This window comes from Melanaphis sacchari, unplaced genomic scaffold, assembly GCF_002803265.2.
Source record: "Melanaphis sacchari strain LSU unplaced genomic scaffold, SCAv2.0 Contig141_pilon_pilon, whole genome shotgun sequence".
Lineage (NCBI taxonomy): Eukaryota > Metazoa > Arthropoda > Insecta > Hemiptera > Aphididae > Melanaphis > Melanaphis sacchari.
In genome coordinates this window covers 1,501,021-1,525,492 of record NW_020270600.1, presented here as the reverse complement: position 1 = coordinate 1,525,492, position 24,472 = coordinate 1,501,021, and the positions used below count along the sequence as shown (strand labels likewise).

Sequence of the window (24,472 nt, the reverse complement as noted above, 5' to 3'; positions counted from 1 at the left end):
CTATCACGCGTTTGTATTTTTTTGTCTGGTAGGTTGTGTCGTATGCAGTATTAAATTAATCAATATAATATAATAGTTTTAACTTTTAAATAAAAATATAGTTTATTTATTTTTTTTTATAATACTTCAATAATAGCAATTATATAATAAAAATTATTAAAATAATAGTATAAAAGTACCTATAGATAAAACTTTTTGTGATTCATGTAGGTACTAATAAAAATTGACTTTATTAGTTATTACTAAGTTAATATTTTTTTTCATATTAACTTAAAACTTGGCGAGTCAAATTTATTATTTGTTAATTATTAAATTTTAACTTAAAGATCTCGTATTTATTTAACTTTACTTGAGATAATTATTTTTATTAATTTGATTACCTTTTTCAATAAGTATATATAATTATAAAATTACGATTAGCGTTTTAGCGTTCTATAATCTAGGTAAGTACTGGTCTAGAATGACTTGCTGGAAAAAGGAAAGACCTATAACTTATTTGAACCATCAATAACAATTAGACATGTTAAATTGATAAATCTAGGTTTGAATTTTATCTGATTGTTGTATTTTCAATTTTGTGTAATTTAGTTTCACAAAGATTAAACGTTGTTTAAACATGTTTAATCAATGGTTTAAAGGTCAATACTAAATTTAGTTACAAACGTCTATGACATAATAATTCGTTTTGTGATGATACAGTGTTATCACTTATCAAAATTATATCGATGCCGTCTGGCCGTCCCGTTCCCCATCACCAACCGACGTCGTTTGAATTATCATTTATCACCGTCGAACGGTTTGAAAAAAAAAAAAACGAATAGGTAGGTCGGAGTTTTTATTACTTCATAGTTATTAGTTTCTGCTTGTCGCCCATCCGTGATTACTGACTACTGTTCAGTATGCCATTTGTGGAATCGGTGTTGAAGACCGCCGTGTTCGATGAATATAATATTTAATTTGTTAAATCGAAGAATGTGATTTACATAAATTATTCGAATGGCTGTTGCTATTGCATGTACACGGTACGGTACACCGTTCAGTTTGCGTTCGGCCGCTGTCGCGTGCACGATGTCGGAAGTGTCGTAGAGTCTGTCATTTGATTATTATTTATTTTATTCTTATAGTCTTTGAACCCGCTCAGATTTGTCCGTTATCGTCGCTCGATTGCTTTGTTCGGGTTTGTTTTGTTGTTTTTTTTTCCGTTAACGTTTTACGTATCAATAAATTATCTACCTATATTGTATACTCGCGCAAAGCCCAAGAACATTTCATTATCACGTGTGGAAGTCGGTGGCTCAGGCATGGACACTGTCAAGGATTGCGTTGATTACCTGAAGGACCCGGAACTAGTCGCCCGTTTTCAAAGGTCTTTTGGAGTGATGCGGTACGATCCGTCGGATAATGGTGTTACCATTCCGTCGCTGGAAAATGACGAGACCAAGACCAACAACAGTAATACGGCGCGGAAGTTAAACGAAATCGATCATGTTACCAATAAGTTTTGGTATTACTTGTTTTTGTTCGGCACATACCTGGGTGACGAAATCGGATATGCTATCATCATACCATTTTTGGTATGGAACATTGACTCGGCAGTAGCTAGGAAAATGGTGCTCATCTGGGCGGTCGTTATGTACATTGGTAATAATGATTGTTGTTAATTTTTATATGAGATTTATAACAACATTATTTTCATGTTAACTTCTGTTCAGGCCAATCCATTAAAGACATAGTACAGTGGCCGAGACCTCAATGTCCCCCAGTCATTAGACTGCAAACAAAATGGTCTATTGAATATGGAATGCCTTCAACTCATGCTATGATTAGTATTGCAATACCTTTCTCTGTTTTCTATTACATTTCAAATCGATATCAAGTACTTAATTAAAAAAAAAAAATATTAAAACTAAGGTACATGATTTCATAATTTTTTATTTTTAAAACTTTTTTAGATTGACCACAACATTGGTATCACAATAGTATTGCTATGGTGCATGTTAATTTCGCTTAGTCGTTTATACTTGGGTATGCACACAGTTTTGGTGAGTTATTTATTTAAAATTGTTTTATATTAAAAAAATAACATATCCTATCTTATCTATTTTTAATGTTACATAAACAATCATTGTTTAAATCACAAAAGAATTGATTCAATGATCTTCAAGGTTTAATATAATCCAATTTCCTGTTAAAACTAAACAATCAATGTTGATTGTTTTCTTTTTCTTAAAACTTATAAAGAAGAAAACTTGCATTTTAAAAGCAATTTTATTATTAAAATTAAAATTTATTGTATATATTAAAAAGATTCTCTGTAAAGTTTTAATGAATTTTTTTAGTATAATTTATGTAGAGAATATATTAGCCTCATCTTATTAGTTATTATGTAATATGTTTATACAATTGTATTAAAAACAGCTTGTAATCTAAAAATACTTATTTCCTTATTGGCAGTTTAAATTATTTAATTATTAATAAAAATTCAAATATCTGTGGGTAGATCAAAAACCATTTTAATGCTATGGTACATATTTATATGATATAAAATATAAATATACTAATGATAGAATAATTTAACATTGTGGTGTGTTTGGAATTTATTAAGTACATATTTTTTGATAATATGGTTTCTAATTATATGGCATTTATTAACAGTCAAAAATATTATATTATCCATTAAAGAATATATTTTTAGAGTAGAATAATATGGATATTGAAATAGTTATTTTTAAATAAAAAATACATAAACTTGCATCATTTATTATTTATAAATTAAATACTTCTTATTATTTCCAAATTACTTAATATCTAAATGAGTAATAATTGTACCTTTACTTATACATCATTATTTTTTTTTTTTTAACTTTTTACTTTTTTACTTTTTTGAATGAAAATATAAATTTAAAATTCAATTTTTGAAGTAGAATATTTATCTAAATAGATAGTAGTTAATGAGTTATAACTTAAGTTAAGTGGTTTAGAGATACTTCGCCAAATAACGATTTATTACTCTGCAGATGTAATATTTATAACTCATAAAATACTTATCCAAATTTAGATTTTTATGTATTAAAATACTTCAAAAAATACTCCGTTTTAGAATATGAATTTTAAAATGTATTTCATGTGGTATGTACTTTCAAAAAAATAATAAACTTAAACAATTGTAATGAAAAAAATATAATTTAAGAAAATATTGTTTTGTTTTAACTGGAAATTATTTGGAAAAAAATATTTTAAAAACGTTAATAGATTTTGAAATAATGAATGTTGTTTGATAAAAAAATCATCTATATTGAAATGAATTTTTTGATACAAGCATGAACTAATGTAGTTAGTTATATTATACATTTATAAAATTATTATAAATTAAAAATTTATCATACAAATAAATTAAAATAAATAAACTATTTGATGATTATTATAATAATTTTTATTTTTATTGTAGTTTTTTAAATTTTTATTAGTTTTTAGTCCATTTATAGGTTATTCACTAATTAGTATTGATTAGGGTGTAAAATTCTGTCGTCTGAGGTTACTCATGTATAAAATAGAGGTACATATACCTAAAAATAAAAAATAAACAATGCTATATATTGGCACAAGGTCGACATATAAACTGATTCTTCTGTAGAAGGGTATTGGTTAGGTTAGGTTAGTGGTGATGCGCAGAAGAACCAAGTTTTATCAGATGGCAGTATGTTCTCTTGCTTGTTAGAGTATAATATTATTATTCAGAATGTATATTTTGCTATAATCCTACTAATTTCAAAAATTATTCAATTTTGTTTTAAAAGTATAAAATATTTATTTTAGTACACAAAAACATAGTAGTTATATCAAGTATTGTAATGAAATAAATTGATGACATGCTATTTTTTTTTTTTTTTATGATTTTTGTATATATTTATGCTCTCAATATAATATTAATTTTTATTGAATTGAATTATATATATTTATTTTTTTAATACGTTCAAGTTGACAAATATGTAAAAACAATAATAGTCTGATAAATTCTTAAACACTGCATGTAATTGAGATAATAACATACATACCAAAACATTTTACTAATTCTGAATAATATTATTCACTGCAAATTTTAGAAAAACCATTAAAATATAATAAAATAACTTAAAATACCTAAATATTTGTATAAATATTAAAATGTTTTAAAAATGTTATCTATTTTTATTCTAGGATGTGATTGCTGGCCTGCTATTAGCTATTGTTTTGTTGATTCCATTTTTACCATTGGCTGATGTATTAGATCGTTATCTTATGTATAGTAATTGGACACCATTGATATTTATTGTTGTTACTGTGAGCTTAATACTCATTTATCCAACTAGTGATCAGTGGACTCCTACCAAGTAAATTATATTTAAAATAAATTATTAATGTCTTTAAGGTTCTGAACAAGACGAGGAATTTTCTGGTATATTATAATGGTTTTTTTTTTTTAACTAGTTTATTTTACTTATTTTTATTACTTTTTTTTTCCATATAAATGAAGAATGATCTAAAAGTTTATAATATATTTTTTCTGCTTAATGTATTAACTACATTGTATTCATGATAGAACAAAAAACACTTAAAAATGTTCAAGAAACTTGGTTTTTGAAATAAAATCATGTATTGGTGTCCAAAATAGATTATGCTAGTAAGAGACATTTAATTAAAAATTGTTTTTGGCTAGTTCAAAGATAAACCATTATTATGGGTATAAATTTAAATTTAAATATAATTTGGTTTCTAAAAGAAATTATTACAACTTGATTATTTCTTTACATATTATGTGAAATAAATGTAATTGAATTTGTTTAGTAAATAGTGTACACTGTAGAATTTTTACTTTATAGTCTGGACATATAAATAAATGATAACTATACGTACACATATTTATTTAAATTAATTAGTTTTTGAACAAAAAAATTGTATACATTAATATGTAACTACATATAAATAAGTGTTAATTAAGTAATATACTAGTTAAATTTAAAAATAAATAATATTTTTTATAAATTGTAATGATAATTCAATAAATATATTATATCAATTCCTCCATAATTGTTGTATATGTAATTATGTTGTTTTAAATTGGAATTTATGTTTGTTTTTCAGGGGTGATACAACTCTAATTTTAGGAACTTGTGCAGGTTTATTGACTGGAGGTTGGCTGATTGTCAAATTAGGTATACAGGATGATATTCGTGTTATGAACCCAATAAATAATTCTATAAGTTGGCCTTCAATTAATGATTTAGGTAAGCCCTTATATTGAAAATATAAAATAGATGTGTATATAGTTTTAAAGTTTTTATTTATTTTCTTTGTTTGAACTGCTAATTTAAATTTAAAAAAACTGTGTAATATTGTATATATCACATTAATAAACAATATTTTTGAGGAAAAATTTAAAGAAATAATATCTATTTATTTTAGTCAATTCTTTAATTTAAGTATCAATATTTTTCTAATTGTTTATAATAATATTTAAATGTTTTTATATTATGATGTTTATATGGTTTTTTATTAATAATGTTTATTTTCTAAAAAAATTTTCAACAAAATAACTAATACGATCATCAATCTTGATATCAATTATTTCCAAAGTAATTTTATGGAGAAAAATGCAATTAATTTTTCATTATAATAACAAACATATTAATAGAGATTTAAAATATATAATTTTATAAAAATAATTTTTATTTTTTTTTAGGTGTGATTGTGATCAGAAGTGGTTTGGGTTATGGTTGCATAATTTTGTTATTTTTAATTATTAAGTACTTTCTTTGTGTTATTGATAAAATTTTAATAAAAAGTGGTATGAAAATATTTGACGATGTACTGAAGAGGCATATTCCTTTGATAGATATTACTTACAAATATTTGACATTTTACTTTGTCTCATTCAATATTTTAGTTTTAATACCATTTTTGCAAAAATTGTTATTTGTATCAAGAGAGTCATTTTACCATGAAGCTAAGTAGTTAATTGAAATTGTTAATTTAATTTAATATTATGGCCTGTTACCACCTTATTTATGTAAAATATACGTACATTTAAGTTTTAATATATGTCTTTTAATGATACTTAAGTTCTTAAGTTCACTAATTGTGTTTTATATTTTATTTAACTGTATCTTATTTTGAACAAAATATCTGTCAGTCAATCTAAGAATATTATGAGTTCATTATAATGTAAAATTTCCATTTTTAATTCAATTGTTATTATTGTAAAATGAATACTAAAATTATTTATATTTAAATAATATAATTTTATATCAGTTTTTTTTATGTATATCTTAGTAATACTAAAACTAAGAAGACCATGCATCGAAAAGTAAAAATTTCTGTACACTGAAACATATAAATATTCTACTAAAGTAGCACTTAAATTAATTAAAAAATAATGTTACAAATGAAACTGGCTGTCTAATATATTATTATTTATAATATGTAAATATTTTTATACTTTTATAAAACAATCAAATAATTCTTATGTCTTTATGATTATTGTGTGCCAGATTATTTTTAATTATGTCATCAAAAATGCTCTATTAATATTTGAGTATTCATACATCACTTGGAACATCTCATCACTAATTATAGACTACTCAATTCCATACTGTATGGCCATATGTTTAATGATAAAACTTTTAGTCCAAAGTTAAATTTTATACTTTGATTTATATTTTTTAATTATTTGAGAGTGAATTTAAATATACATTTTATTTTTTATAAATGTTTCTAAAAATTGCTTTTTAAGTATTAAATTTGTATTGTATATGAATGTGATATATCAATAAATTTTAAAATTATTTTTTAAACTTTAATTACTTACATTTTTTTTACATTTTATAAGAATGGATAAAATTTTATAAAAATGTACCATAAATTACATTTCTAAAAAGAAAAAAAAACTTAAATAAATGTATTTATTTTGTGACTACTTATTAATTTCTTACTTATATTTTTATCTATTTACTTCAATCAAAAGCTTCCACGGCTGCCAGCTGCATAACAGCTTAACTAACTAAATTTTTCTTACGTGCTGATATATAATTATATGAGACACTAGTATTTATAGACAGATTGTTTTATTTACAACTTGCATCATTTAATAATTATTATTTAACATTATGTTTACAATAATATTCAAGAACTTGTTTTTTAGAATATTAAAACTTCTCCCTAATAATTTGGACCTTACCTAACTTTTAATTTGAATTCGTTAATTTATTTTATATATCTTGGAAATTCAGTTTTTAAATTATTAGCTTGGCATTTAAGTATTAGCTTAATAAGTTATGTATGAACAACTGAATGAGAGAGTAGGTTAGAGGTTTGGCGTTTACATAATTTCTCTAAGTGTAATTTATTTATACATTTATTCATTTATTTACCTTTATATTTATTATAAGTTCATTGGTCATATACCCTTAAAAAAAAAAGTAATAAAATATTCAACAAAAATTACAATCAAAGAAACATGAACAGTAATAAAAATTATAACTATATTTTAACAAAATAAAAATATAAAATGAGTGACTTCTGAAACAAATAAAAATTCTTTAAATTTAATATAGTATGAGTTTTAGAATTTTGCCTTAAACTGAAAGAGAATATTTTATCGGCTATAAATGTAATAAATAAACTTTAAAAGTGAAATTTATAGGTAATGTCACGATTGATACAAACATGTGTTAAAATTAAATTTAATATGTCTGTATAGTAAATTGTCAATTTATACAAATAATTTTATTAAGTCATTTAATTGGTTTTTATTTGATATAGGTGAGGCTAGACGACACTCGTATTATTAACACGTACCAAACTTTCAGTTTTTTTGAAATCGATTTAAGGAAAATTTACAACTAAAAATAATACTTGTGCCAATTATTACCTTTCAGTAAAATTTATTTTATGGGTTTAAGTCGATAAAAAACGTGTTTATTTTACAATGTAAAAGGCTTGGAAATTTTTTACAAGGTATATTAATAATTTATATTTATTATAAATTAAAAATTAAAAATAATATTGTATGTTAAATATTTATTTTCTTATTATTTTTTAACTATAAATTCCTATTACAATATGTTATATTATATTTTCTAGTCATTTAAGATTTCTTACTTCCACAGTCCCATCACAAGTACCTAGACATAGCTTACAGAGAGTAAGATATAATCATTATTATAGATAGGTACATATTTTTGATATTCATATTAAATTATGAAATGTCTTGAAAATAAATTTAAAAAAAAATATTCACTTATATATTAATAAATATATTCGTTTTTCATGAGCAAAAATTAAAAAACTAACTTAGAGGTATACAACCTTGAATATGGGGGTACCTATGTAGTATGTAGCCATATAGGGTGGTACCAAATATCAGAACCATGAGTGTGAAAAGCTTTCTTGTGAATCACTAACACACATAAATATTGTCTTTTAATTTTTTTCAAAAATAAGAGGATTCAGCTGGATTTGTATTAATGTATGTATATATTTAGTCCAGTTGCGTAATTGTATAGATGCAAATGGGAGGGTACACATGTGTTTTCTAAAACTTTTTCGGGGGGGCAATGAATATCATTTTCCTCCTAAATATATCAACAATACAAGTATTTAAATTTTCTAAAATGTAGAAAGTGTGTAATACATTAAACCTAGATTTATAAGACAAAAATATTTTTTCTTCTATTGAATAATACTTAATAATAATAATATTGTTACGTACCTATCGTCAACGTTATCACATTGTCTGGGTTACAATGTTACAAATATAACCCAGTTATAATATTTTACGAATTATTATTACTAAGTTATCATCCCATTATTTTTTTCAAACAATTAATTATAGTACCTTTTTTTTTTAACGAAGTTATACGTAAGTGCGTTTGGTAGTAGGTACGATTATTTTTTTGTTTTGTTTCAGTTTCCTACCAAGAAAATTTACTTATACCATTCATTTCTATACCTTAATTTATTTTTTGTTAATAATTTTATTTTCTACTTACAATTTCGACATTATTGGTGAGTGCCGACTGGTAACCATACTATTGATTTTATTTATTCTATTATTTTGACTTGAGTTTTTATCATGGTTTCATTTTGAATTAATTACACATAAATCTAAAATTATTTTAAACTTATTTTGTAATCGTTTTTTTTTTCATATTTATAGTTTTAAAATTGTTGGAGTCTATATTCTTGACATATTTTATTTTATTTTGATTTTCTTCATTTTTTCTATCAACTTATACAAAGTAGGCATAACTATTATTTTAATTTCATCATGAATTTGATTAGGTTAAATCAAATCAAATTAAATAATATTAATTTTATATTTTACATTTTATTATCAAACTTGTTATGTCTTAAATTTAATTAAAATAATAATTTTTGTCAAGTGCTGTATTAAAAAGTTACACTTTGATTTCCTGTTTTTTAGTTTCATGAAGTGTATTATTTTTACTTTTCAACAAATACGATACTTTCATTTTTCCGGAGTTGTGAAAAATTATTATTATTTTGTTTTTAAAGTACACAGTTTATTTTTTCATATAAATTATTATTAAAAATAGTCATGAGACCGAAAGTTTTGGAAAGTGGTTTTCAATGAAGTGATTAATGAAACAGCTGATAAAAAATTAAATTTTTTTGCCTGAAGATTTAATTTTAAAATTGGGTGCATCATATTTAAAGAAAAAATAAAATTCAAATTGTTTTTTATTTTAAGCCAAAGTATCTACAAAATGATGTAGGTACCTACCTTTATAAATGATAATCTAAAATAAAGATTCAAATTTTGCTATAGCATTACCCGTAAACACACTTGTCGCCAATGGGAATGGACTGCTATTGAGTATAATTATCAATATTCATCTGGATTAGAAATTAACAAATTTACAACACGATAATACAATTTAGGTATTTGTGAAAATACATTAAGAATAATATTTGCGACATTTTGTAAGTATTTTCTCTTATCTTTATTTTGAATAAGTACCTACCTATCTAATTTTGCAGTTTATTTAATCAAATACCAAATTTTCTTCTTTTTCTATTTTTTTGCTTTTGAAATTGTCGAGTACTAAAAACCACTTAACATTTCCGTTTATTTGTCTCGGACATTTAAAAAATTTAATTATACGAAATACGAATAAAAACTCAAATAAAATAAATTCAATTTAAATAAACTTATATTAAAATAACAATATTGATTCGTTAACGTGTTTTCGTTGTTTTTGAACACCGAGTGTTTAAATACTATGAAGTATGAATTATTATAGTGATCCCATAATATAAGCATAATATTATTTTATTATTGTATCTATTTTCAATAATACTATATTTTCGCTAAAATATTTAAAAATAGCATATTTTATTTTACGTTTATCGGAATACACGTTCCACACTTCCTACAGTCACCATATCCTCTCTACCATCTGGCTATTAACAATAGGTACATCGTACGTGTATCGAGTCCGTAACCATAAATTACACGTTTTTCATTGATGAAATATTTACATGGCAAAATATTTAGTTTTATACTATATATTTTCAATATTTATTACTGTGACGAAATTAAAGAATGAACTAGTGGAAAAAGTGGAAAGTACTAACTTTTTTGTCACCCTTAAAAATGTTACAACTTTTGACTCTCTAGAGCCTAGAGCACTTGTCCCATTCCCCTCTCTCCTTAGCACAGCTTTACTTGTAAAACTGAATTCCATTCAATTTCATGTGAGAAATTTTACACCAATACTATAGGTATTTGTCGTGTTCAGTTTTATGCTGTTTTAATAATACTTAATAGGCAATCTAAGAGAAAAAAGTGATAATAAAAAGATATATATATATATTTGGGATTTTTTTTAACATGGCGTGAGTTGTGGAATATGTAATTAAATTTAACAGTAACAAACATAACATTTTATTTTATTTTAAACTATAATAATTGTTTAGATTTTAAATCTACCTATAACTATACATTTAGGTATACACTAGCTCTGATTAAGAGGAAAGATGTGTAAAATCCCATTGTTCTGTGAACTATTATTATTCTCCCCAGTCCGGAAATAGGTACACCATTGTTTAATTGGGCTGTTCACTTTTTATTTCGTATTTATAATCTAATAACAAAGTATCACTCGGAAAAATAAAAATATTTAATTATCGATTAGGTATATTTTATTCGACCAATAGATCAGATTCATCTATTTCATATTTTAAAACATAGGTACGTAGGTTAGAAATTTAAAAAAACAAATATTCGGATTTATATGTCTTACTAAATATCATTAATTATAAGTAGGTCATTATATCTATTATTTTATGAAAGTTGGTATTTGCTGCTAATGAGTATGTTTTATTTAAATTTTACTATAAATTACGATTTTTAAGTTATCATGGATGTTATATTTTTTATAATTTATCAAGCAGTACAATAATAATGTATTATTAAGAATTATTAAATTTATAAATTAACTTAATCTATGATAATTTAAAAAATAAATTAAATTAAAATATTACGTATGAATACTATTTTTAAAACAATATTATTATTTAACTCAATTTATAAAAAAAATTTAAATTACATTAAATATATTTTTATTGTTTTAGTTTTTATGTTATTTCGAACTATATACATTGATACAAAAATATAATATAATTAATTACCTACTTACAACTAGGCAATGGATTTTTGTGTAAATGTATATTTTTATTAGAACAAGATATTTAAAATTTGATAAGAAATGTTCATGATTTAAATTATTCTTATTATGTGCTTCAAATACGCTCCAATTACTACATCGGTTAATGTGAAACAATAGATTGGCTGTTTTAAACATATTTTGATGTTTTTAGGACATATTATTATATAAATTATATTCCCTTATTTATATATTTTTATTACGTAAAAATCCGTTTATTACCTGTAACTATTGACATTTCAAATAATTTTACTTTTTAAAAATTAAATATTTTAAATTTAATTGTCTGAAATAATCCACGCATTTAAGTCTGTAGTAGATTTATGTAGAAATAATTTTATACTATTTGTACAATTTTAATAATCTTTGTATAATTTTCTTACTTTGATTTTTTTTACTATGCATAATTTTCGTTCTAACTAAAAACATTTCATTACTATTTAACCTTGGCCGTAATACAAGTATAAGTAGCATAAATTAAATATAATCACTTGCATACAACATTAATAATAGAATCGTATAAAATTCTAACACTTGTTTAAAAACTGAACCGAAAAAAAATCAAAGCAAATAATAGTACTTTAGACCTTTAGCAATGTATGCAGCGTGTTAAATGCGAAATTGATTTCCGTGAATTCTGGATTAACATGATTAGACTATATACATATATATGTGTGTGTGTGTGTAAATACAAAGACAATAGATCTATTATTCGATAAGTTCTTTTAAAGCATTCTTTTAAACGAAATGTTAATTAATAGGTACCTATTAATATTTAAAATATTAATTATTTTATTATAAAGTACAAAGGCGGCTAAGTATTATTGTACCTTAGTCCTATAGTAATTAATACAGTTTATAGTAGGCACTATATATATATATCACTAAAGAATTAAAATGTAATGAAACGTTATGAATTGGTTAATAATCATTAAAATGCACGTAAAAAAATATAAAATATTAGAAAAAAATAATTTAATGTCAACAATTTAACAGTGTTGTGAGATAGTGAGGAGGAGACGAAAAATTATTACTAGAATGGCAAAATTATGAATATGTTTATCAGCAATATTTAACACGGATGACCTACGAGATTTAATTTATTTTATTGGTATGCAATTTTATTCTTCCGACGACCTATATGAAAATAATTGTGTTTTTTTTTTTAAATTTTACTGATTGGTATACCAAACGTCCAAAATCCGTCTCCTATTATATTTCTAAGTAACAGTTAACTTCTAATCGGTGTGTTATACAATTTAAATTTTATAAAAATATTAGCTGCAGTGTAACTTGACTTAGCCCGTAACAAATTGAACAAATATTAAATACAACACTATATTAAAAATAGGTGCATCACAGGAAAATCAGTGTCAGTGTACCAAGCTTTGTAAATTAATTAAACCGATATGATGGGTAATCTGTTCATAACGAATTGGATATAACACTTAGAATATTTTCAAACGTGGTTCAAGTCGTTCAAGATGCTTCTACATTTTTCTGATGTTTCTAAAAACAATTTCAATTTTTTTTTAAAACTCTTCAGCTTTAGTATATACATTTATACAGATTATATTTTAAAGTATTATTTTTTAACAAACGGCAATCCTATGCATAAAAATATGATGTATTTGATTCGAGCCAAATTGAAATCCACGCGTGAGTTGATCCACGGAAATCTATAAGGGTTGAAAAACGAAACAATAAACATTCCCCGAGTCTCAAGGTATATGCATGTAAAATCTAAAGCCAATTGCTTGACTACCTACCTAGTTTTAAAATATAAAAGGCCACATATATTTCAAGATATATAATAGATTTATAAATATTTTATAATATAGATTTGTGAACATAACATATTTTACTCTAAAGAAAATGGTTCCGGTTTTTAAAATTTATTTTTTATTTTTAAAAAGTTATATAAATAAATCATAGTTTATAGTACTCTAAATTATGTGGTTGTTTACATAATGCCTAAGCTGTTTAATATTAAGAGACTAGTAAATATTTATTTATTTTTTTATGGTTATATCATAGTTTATTTTTAAATTATATACAGCTAAAGGTCCCCACACACAGTTATGGTGTTACGGCAGTAGTGGTGGTGTTAAAACGTTGGCGGCAACTTACCGCCGTGGTAAGAGACAATAATATTTTATCAAAACCACTGGTGTGTGTGTGGACCTTTATAAGTAAAACAAAAAAAAAAATAATATTTAAAACTTGTGAGTTTATATATATTATGGAAAAATAATATTGCTTTCGTGTTAAGTGCATATTGGAGTGATACTGGGTTAATAAAGATATTTTGTGTTTCGTTGTATTTGGCCACAAATTACAATTTGATTGATCGTAAGGTTTTCCTTGCATGTGTACCATGTTGCCGTCGGTGTCGGTTCTTTGTAAGCAATGAGAAAGAAGTGGGCTAAATTAGTGTATCCTATTCTGACTATCGGGTGATCAATAATATTTTATTGAGTACACTTATTTCACGTTACTCGATGAAAATTAATCAAAATCATAAATTTAATTTTAATATGTAATGTGTAATTCATAAGTACTAATTAACACACACAAATTTAATTGACGAGAACGCATGCAGCTGTTAATTTGGAAAATCTCTGAAAATTAGTCTGGTGGTTTTAGGCAAATACAATTAAACGTATGCAATTTAAATGCTAGGCATGGTAATTTTTAAGCCTTTATATTTCAACAAATGTTATTGTAGGGGGTAGCTTTCACCCTTTAAATCCACAATAACCATGCAATGGCAGAACAACGGGAATTTATAGAGAACGAATATAAGAGGAAGAAGGATAAGGAACGAGAAAGGGAGAAAAAGTGAGCAGAGAAAACACATTTTAGTAATTTAAAAGCTTTATTCATGACTTTGCAAGGTTTCGCCTACATTTTCATTTGAACATTGCCATGAGACTACAAAGCTTGTAAATTATTCAAATGTTCAAAATCACAATGATGCATTACTTTGTTTAACAGTTCCGGATCTAACCTTTTTGCACCCTAGGCAAAATATAAAACGGTGTACCTACATATTATTAGTAGGTATAACTAATTAATCTCTTTCGTTATAACAAGTTAGTGAGAAAACATGATTTTGATTTTTCTATCACCAATACAGGTGTATAGAAACATTTTTTCGACCTCATAAATTTGCAAAAAAAAAAAAAATCAGTACGATTCAAAAACAATATTTTTTTGTTGACTTTTGGTAATACTTATTGTCTATTATACTTCTTGTACTAGTTTAATTAATGTCGAATTATTCGGCGTTTTTAATTTTTAAATGCCTTTAATGCTCTATATAAAATAAAAAATTAATTTAGAGACGACCATTTTTTAATTAAATTCTTCGAGATAAATGTTTTTGAAAATAATTTTAAGTTTAATGATTTAATTCTTAAACATATCTATTTTTTTGGGTTATGAAAAATTTGATCATGTAAAAACATATTATCAGTATTTGTGATTTATATATTTGAAACTTATGTGAGATCAGTAAATTAAAAAAAAAATCTTTTTTTTCAAACAAATTTACAAATTGTTTTTATATAACCAGGAGTGGATCTAAAACTTAAAAAAGGATGGGCAAGACACAAAATATGGAATTACATGAGTTATGTAAATAACGGTGGATTTAAGGGTCATGAACTCATTTATGGTTATGGGTTCCAGATCTCAAAAAAACTATGCAAATGTATTGTTTTCTTTCGCTGTATAAACAAATTAGTAATAAAAACAGTATAGGTACCTAATACCTATTTAGTAATTTTTTTTTGATAAAATCCTTATAAATAATATAATATATAAAACTATTAATTAAAGTACGAATTTAATATGTCATAAATATTTTCACTATGACTTAAAAAATAAATAAAAATTTTAACAATAGAATTAGGTTTTACAAGCATGACCACACAAAAAATTAAAAAAGGTGTGTAATGTGTATATTGTATCAAAAACAATTACTTTTAGAAAAATAAATATTAAAAAGAGGCCTCTATCAAAGGAAGAGGATTTAATGGCCTCCACAAATCTAAATTTTGCAGCCTTACAAAATACAAATAAACACAAATTAAACACTCGTAAGTGGTATTATTAAAAAGTGATAAACTCTAAACATATTAAAATTATATAAAGTATTCTTGGTACTTTAACAACCATTAGACATAACACTGTTTTGTAAATTACCTAATGTAAACGAGTAAATAGTTTTTGAAGTATTATCTAGGGGAAAGCATTTTTCCAGTTTGTACAAAATAACAAGTAAGCAAAGCATATTATTCTCGTTGTTCCGAATTACGATTTACACTTTTAAAAATAAATAGTTAATAAATTATTTATTTTTCATATTTCCTAATCGAAAAGCTTTTTTTATCATAATTAAAATAAATAAATATTAATACATGCTAGTTATTTTTATTTATCAATAAATAAAATGATATAATATTAAACAACCATTATGACAGTTAACTAATAATTATAAATATAGTTAAAACAAATTATAAAATAATAATATTAATTATGATATGTATAGTTGTCAAGTGTCAATAATGTATAAATATTTTATGAAAATTAATTGTAAGGTATTTTTATTTATCATAAAGTTATTTTAAATTTATAATTTATTATTGACACTTGGTCATGTTTTTGAATGTGAATTTAACTTGAAAAATTCAATTGATTTTTCATAATATATTATTTAGATATTTATAATTTCTTAAATTAATATTATTATTATTTGTTAACAGGCTTTATACAAGTTTTTTATGCTATCTGTGGTATTTTTAGAACTGGACTTTTTATTCATTGTGTATGTATTTCCAATATTGAATCACTTAACTATATGACTGATCCAGCTAAACACATATTCTGTAGTGCTTTGGTTTAGTCGCCTAATTAATAACAGAAGATTTAACGTCTACAAATAACAGCGCTAACGTTGAAAAAACGAAAAACCTAGGATAAGTTAGGTAAAAATAACTCTTTACATGATACTATTGATTATGTTAATTATTATACTTATAACTAATAATTAATAAGTTATAAAAATGTCACTATAAAGTATATAAATGCAAAACGAAAAAGTTATAACTAACATGTCAGAGTTTTAGTGCACTCCCTCTATTCAATAGTCAAAATATGTCCAAGTCCAAATCATTATTACTGAAACATATTACACCAGTCACCAACTAACTAATTACGTATATTATTAATATAACGTCAAACTTCATTGATGACTTCAAATCATTAATTAACTCTTTACATTCTTACTTTATTCAAATCATCCCAACTATTATAGTAGTAAAATAACAAATAACTCGCCCTTTCTTTTTATCATTTTCAATTCAAGTGGACTTAAAAAAACATGTTAATATAATTGGTATAGTATGATTTGACAATAGAAAAATGATTAATCAATTTCAATTCAAGTGTCACTAATGAATGGATTTTTAATCAAACTATTCATGTCTGTAAATTCTTAAATCATATCAAACACTTATTGTGTTAATGCAAAAATTATTTAAAATATTATAAACAGAAACAAAAATAATTTAAAAAAAAAAACTAACTAAATAATCCTTTTACAATTTTTTTAGAAAATTAATTAATAAAAAAAAAAAAAAAAAATGGGATTTAAATAATGTTATAAAATTATAAAATTATTAATGAAAATATAATTAAAAATATAAGTAACAAATAATAATATTAACGTACCAATTGCAATGTGTCAAGTTTGTGTCGTAGTTAGTATAATTAGATAGGCCCCGGTGCAAATTAAATCCGTGGGCTCATTTTTTTCTATTAATATACTTTAATCTTAACATATTATAATAAAGAAATATATTAGTTCAGTTTCAATCCATTAATTATTAATGTTCCACCGTGTATAAACAACATAATAATATTATATAAGATCACTTTATGTTGATACTTGAAAGGTATATGATAAAAGATAAGTATGTACTAAGTATATAATATTAAGTTTGGAATACTTAAATACACGAACTTAAACTTGATGCAATGAATCGCCCGCAAACTTTTAAGGTACGCTGTGTCAAATATACGATAGATAGGATACTTTTATTTCATTTTTATTTTCACTTCGTGCCTCTCGGAACATCTGTGTTTTGAAAATTTTTGAAGAATGATGCGACAATGTTTTCTATATAAGCTAACACATAATTTCTTACGAGATCTCTCGCACGAACTATCCTATCCCGTCTATCTGTATTGTAATAGTATGATCTTATAAACAAAGTGGTCTTAGGTTCCTGAAAATTTTAACCAAATCATATCTTTATTTAATACAAGTAGCAAAATATCGGGTTCCAATTTTAGAAGAAACATTAAACTAATATTTTAATTTGGTTGGCTCATTTAGTTTTTCATTTAACACTTAGGAAAATAATAATAATTAATTGTCGTATGCATTGGTGCAGAAACATATTTTAATAAAATCTCAACTTAAATACAATAGGATGTTTCAATAAAAACTTATTAGAAACATCAAACAATTTAATTTCATATATCTACATTTTTAAAATGTTTATCACAACGATTATTTTTTAATATTTTTATAATTCCATTAATCAACATACCATTTAATTCAAGGTAACTTTTTATGTTAAAATAGTTGCTATAACTTTACTCAATATATCTTAAAACTACAAAATTTTTACTCTCAAAGTTTTACCAGCTAACAACACGATTAGGTGTCTATAAAAATTGCGAAAACTTATAGGAGCCATATTAGAAATATAGGACACACGTAAAAAAAAAATAGTAAAAATAATATTCAAATTTCTGGGGTACGCGAGTGACTATTTATATTTTATGAAATATAAGTTATATTTATAATAGTATTGATATCGAATTTGATTTTTCTTGACAGTTCGAGAACCTATTTTTACAATATTGAATTATTATGCTCGAAAATTTGAATAAAAAGCTATTTTGTAAGATGAAAGTTGAAGGCTTTGAAGGCACCTGCAAGAAACTACAATATTATGCAAGGATACACGATAGATTTAGTAAATGGTATACGAATAATGATTTAAATTTTAATGCATTTAAGTGTACGAAGATATTCTTTTACTATAGATAAGTTTGTGCATATTTATTAAGTTTAAAGTGTCTCATTACACGAAAAATCTTCGTCAGTGATTTAGGAGTCATCATCACGTAAGTCAAATTAATTGTTTTCGTTACACATTGATTACATAACAGCTAGAGCATTAAAATATTTGTGATTTATTATAATATTGTGTTCTGGTTAAACCTATTTTATAAATAGAATGTGGTTACCTCCTTTGAAATCCCTTGTAGATTAGTTTATTTGAATCTCTAGAACGAGTACAAAAAAGGTTCAAATGCTATTTATCTTATAATATGACAATATCAGAAACTACTATTAATTTGCAGTCTTTAAACTTGTATCATTTAAATTTGAATTTAGATACCTTCTTAGTGACGTTGCTTTTTTGATGTTCCTTTTATATATACATTGTTCAGTGGAATTATCTGTTCTTTTAATCGAAACTATTATTATGTCTTGTATCAATTCATGTTCTTTAATATTTCTCATGTTTATCTACAACGTTTGCCATACCTTATAATAGAACCTCATCTATTCTGAACATCTTCAAATAAAATTTTTATCAAATGAAATAGATACCCAATATTTTGTATTTTGATTTAAATCAGATAATTCATTAGTTTTAAGATTAAGCATAGTAAGTAATTTATAATTTATAATAGTTTGTCTTAATGCTAATTAATTTGTGTTGTTATTAATTAATTTGGATTAATACTGCTTTACTTAAGCCTCTTGGCGTTAATAATAAATAAATAACTGTAAAAATAAAATATGTCTCTTTTTTAATCGTTTATACAATACATTACTATTGAGTATTTTTTAGGATTTTGGCAAGTAGTAATAATATTCGATATTCGTACAAAATATATTGATGCCATTATTAGTTTAACACTTTATTTTCATCAGATATAATTTCCATGACATATAGTATTATAGGTATCTATTTTTATAGTAATATTACTTAAAAGTTATAATTTTAAATCTAAAATAATATATAATAAAATAATAATTTAAAAAAATATAAAACTTCAATCAATGATACTATATAAAAAAGTCAGGTTGTAATGTTTAATAAAATAGTTTTTATTAAATTTTGGTAGCTATTGTAATTTAAATTATTTGAAACTCATTTTAATTTTAATGTATACTAATATTATTATATGATGATTTAACTTACTTTTATAAAATCAACATTAATTATTTTAGAAATACAAAATATATAATTATTAATTATTTTTCTTAAGTGAGCGTTGATAGAATATATAATACAATACGTTTACTTTAGTTAATAATATATAGTTTTATTATATTAATAGTATATATAACAATTAATTCGATTATAGATGGAACAATTATTTTTATAATTTAATCCTTTTATCTTTAGAAATGTTATTTATGTATAATATATTTATATTTTAAATGTACTCTGATACATAAGCTTTGAGATAAATGTAATTATGTATTTTAATTTAATTATAGTTACCTAATAAAAGTTTTTATAAAATGTTTGACCTGCAATAGTTAAAGCATTTATGCTTTATTAAGCTTCGTTTTCCATGCAATAAATTATTAGTTTACACAGGTAGGTAATAATTTACTACTTTAGTAATATAATTTAGTTACCAAAGATAATATTCGTTACTTGTGCGGAATATACGTCATTTCGACGCTTGTAAAATGAACGCGGTCATTTGGAAGAATGACAATTGGGTGTATATAAAAAATGTTGACTCATGAAATTTTGACGCAAAAAAAAACCTCGGTATTTATGTATTATAGTGATAAGTTGTAAGTAACTTTACAATCGACGAAGTGCTTTAAGGTATTACGCACAATTTAAAGTTTTATAAATAATTTAATATACCTACATACTCGTATAAATAAGATGAATGATGTTTTATGTTTTATGTTATTCATACTTTGTTCCTATTTTTAAGTTTTTTATTTATTTATTAATAATAACATGTTATTTTATAGTTATACAAATACAATAGAAATACGTGACAACTGACAACATAATCTGCATATATTAATATTAAATAGGAATTGTTTATAATATTGAATCAGCGATTTTAACCCACTTGATATATCGTGGAAAAATTTTAATTATTTATTGAATTACCTGAAATTAACATTCTAATATAGTGTAAATATGTAGTAATTTTAACGATAAGTTGGTGTTTACATTTTTGACAAACCATTCATAAGTATTAGTTTGAGATGTTTAAGGGCATTAGGCTAAATAAGATAATATAATTAAAGAATAATTTTTAATTTTTGTTTTGCGTCGAAAGTACCTTGCGCCTATGTACAGTGGCTAAAAAATTGTATGAAACGAATGTCGTATGCTCCCAAATGTTGTTCGTCTAGACGGTCGTGTTCATTTGATGCGTGTCTAAATGACTGGACATCATTTTTACAATGCTTATACATAGTAAGGAGTAAATTTAATATGTAAATTTTCTTATACGATTATTTACAATTTAGGCTTCAAGTACAATGATCAAATAAGATAACTATTTAATATATTTTATACAATAAAAATGAACAATGATAAAAATAAATACGTGTATGTTTTCTCTTTTCAATTTTTAAAAAATTTAATTATTATAACTGTGCAGGAACAGTATTAAACATATTATAAACATAATATAGAAATAAATTATTTTTACTTAATATTAAATAGGTTTCAACAATACATTTATTTTTTGTCTGTGGGTTAGATAAATGTTATAATACTTAAAAATTGTGTTTGAAATTACTTAAAATAAATAATTAAAGAAGAATTTTGAAGTATATTGTAGTAATATTCCGTGATTTAGATTTTACTGATTTTAGTGTTAAAACTTTTACAGATTATTGGTTCAATAAAAATATTTTGTTCTACGTTTTAGGAAAACTTATTATATATATATATATATATATTATATAAAAAACGTATTTTTTGAAAATAGATAAAAAAGTGTTTACAGAATTTTTGATGTTTTCTATTTCTCTTTTTTTTTTTGATTTTAGATCATATAATTAAATTACAATTATTAGTTTTTTAATTGCTTTCAATACAATATTATTTATATAATATTGTTATTTATATGTAAAATAAATTGTACAAGTACCTAAAGAAGAGAATATTTTATACTGCAGTGCAATATTCGCCTGTATGATATGTATATCTCAAATAAATGAAAATAAACGATAACATTTCTAACTATGTACTTGTTTAAAGCGTTTGTTTATTATTTTGTAGTAAGCGATTTGTAATTTATGCTGTAATGAACAACAAACTCTTTTCGTTCAGCATAGTACTTAAAAGGGACGTTATTACATATCAATCATTTTTAAATTTTAAATGATAAATACCTATACATTCAATTTAAAGTTCTGTAACACGTCTGCATCTTCTTTTTGTTCGTATACTTATCATTTGTGCTTATAATTTTTGAATCTATTTACGTCAACTTAATTAAAAATAGTTAATGACTATCGCTGTTATGTAATACTCAAAAACATAATTAATTTTTTTATTTAACAAGTTTAAAGGAATTTAATCTTAGAACATGAGGTTATATTACACATCGCTACTTTTTATAATATTTTTTTCTCATGGTAAATATTCACCACAAACCTTATACCTACTATAAAAGTATAATAATAAAATATTGGATGTATATCTATGTATGTTATACTATAAGCTATTGGTTCAAGGTCGTTCTTTCAAGAAAAAAACCATAACACGCGAATTCATATAAGTACCCTAACGTCATACACCCACAATGAAACCTATTGTTACTGGATGCTTCAAAAATGATAAGTTTAAAAGTATCTTTCAAATTTTGTAACAAGTAAAACGAATTGAGGGAAAAATATTCCCTGCACATAACATTTTTGAAAGAAAGTGATTGAATAAATATTTTTTAAATGTTGATTTAATACAATGTTATTTTTTTAATTAAAAATATTTACTCAAGAGTTACGATTAATTAATATTTAAAATTAAATATTACGTAAGTTAAAAAATTAAAAACCAAGTTAGATCTATTATTAAAGAATTATTATTTAATGAAAACTAAAAAACCAAGCTATATATTTTAATTTTGAAAACAAACACTGAATACAATTAATTTTCATTAATTATACATTTTATATTGTTACCTTCTAACATTAACAATATTAATAATATTTTATTTTGTATTACGATGTGTATTATTATTTTGTAAAAGAAAGTGTAATACAATTTTGTTACTCATTAAAAAAAGCCACTTTTTATTGTAGTTATTAAATTACTAAAACGAGTGTAATAAATTGAAATTATTTGTTAATTAAATTTAATTTATCATCATATTTGATATGAAAAAAGACATTGTATATTATTCATGAAATATTTTATCGTAAATAGCTATGTACTAACGGCTACATCTATTTTCAGATCAATGCAAATAATAGAATAACTCTGAACTCTCTTTAATATTTGGTTTTCCATAAAGATATACTTACCTTAAACGAGTTATCAATAAGAAAGATTTTTAAAAAAATGCTTGGGGGGGAATGGAGTATTGAAGTTTTTAAAATATCCAACTAGATTTAGAAATATTTAATTTTGAATGAATAATATAATTATTAATGAATGATATCATTATAAGATTTACCTTATATTTTACGGATTATATTATCTAATACTCAAATAGTTTTATACTTACTTTTTTGAATGTCGATGGTTGCTGGTCGTCGTATTAAAGTTTTAAAAATCATTGTTGTATAGGATAACGAATCTAATGTATTTACCCGAATGGCATCTGTATTGCACTGAGTTATACGATTATGCTATTCATGGATAATATTTTAATTTTAGAAAATCCGCTTATAGGAGAAAATTTAAGGACAATGCAGAGCATTAAAATATTTAATAATTATGTTGCAAATTAACTGTGTATATTATATGATAATATTATCTTCCTTCAATATTCCCCTCGAACTTAAAAGTATTTAACGATTATCATTAACTGAATTGTTGAACCAATAATCATATTATAATCTTATTCAGTGGCGGCGCGAAATTGTGGAGGATTTAAAGCATATTGTATATTTTAAATATTTTTACCACCACCCCTAATAAGTAGCTGTGGCCAAAGAGCTTTCAGACATGAAGCAATTGTTTCAAATAATCCTATATCCCGCCGCCACTGATCTTATTTTTTATTGAGATGGATTAAAATACGCTGTCCACTGTCTGTACTGAAAATAAGTAAACAGTTATATTTCATTGACACTCAAATAACAATAATAATAATTAGTGTACTGGTATAATTATTATAACATAACAAAACCACCAAATACTGTTTTATCAATATTATTATAACGAAGATATTATTGATTAGATTTTATTATATTATACAAACATGTTAATAAATTAAAAAAACAAATTTTAAGACTCAGAAACTACTTCGTTATCAGAATCCTTCAAAATTACATTATATATGAACATATATTTTTCTATTTTCTAGGATAAACTTAAAATTGACACAATAACTAACTATAAATGTATAGATTATTTTAATATACAGTGAAAACTGTGTAATGTGGACCCTGAATAAAACGGAAAACTATTCAATACGGAATTTTTCTATGGTCC

The 24,472-nt window shown here is 23.7% G+C and overlaps 1 protein-coding gene across 1 annotated transcript; it reads left to right on the top strand.

Annotated features, from left to right (window-relative positions):
• The first annotated feature begins 1,301 nt into the window (after positions 1-1,301).
• LOC112591698 (sphingosine-1-phosphate phosphatase 2-like) lies at positions 1,302-6,139 on the top strand. The gene is made up of 6 exons (XM_025335597.1): positions 1,302-1,641; positions 1,713-1,876; positions 1,953-2,042; positions 4,198-4,370; positions 5,122-5,264; positions 5,720-6,139. Exons 1-6 carry the CDS (start codon positions 1,302-1,304, stop codon positions 5,989-5,991), a joined length of 1,182 nt encoding a protein of 393 aa, XP_025191382.1. The 3' UTR covers positions 5,992-6,139.
• The last annotated feature ends 18,333 nt before the right edge of the window (positions 6,140-24,472 follow it).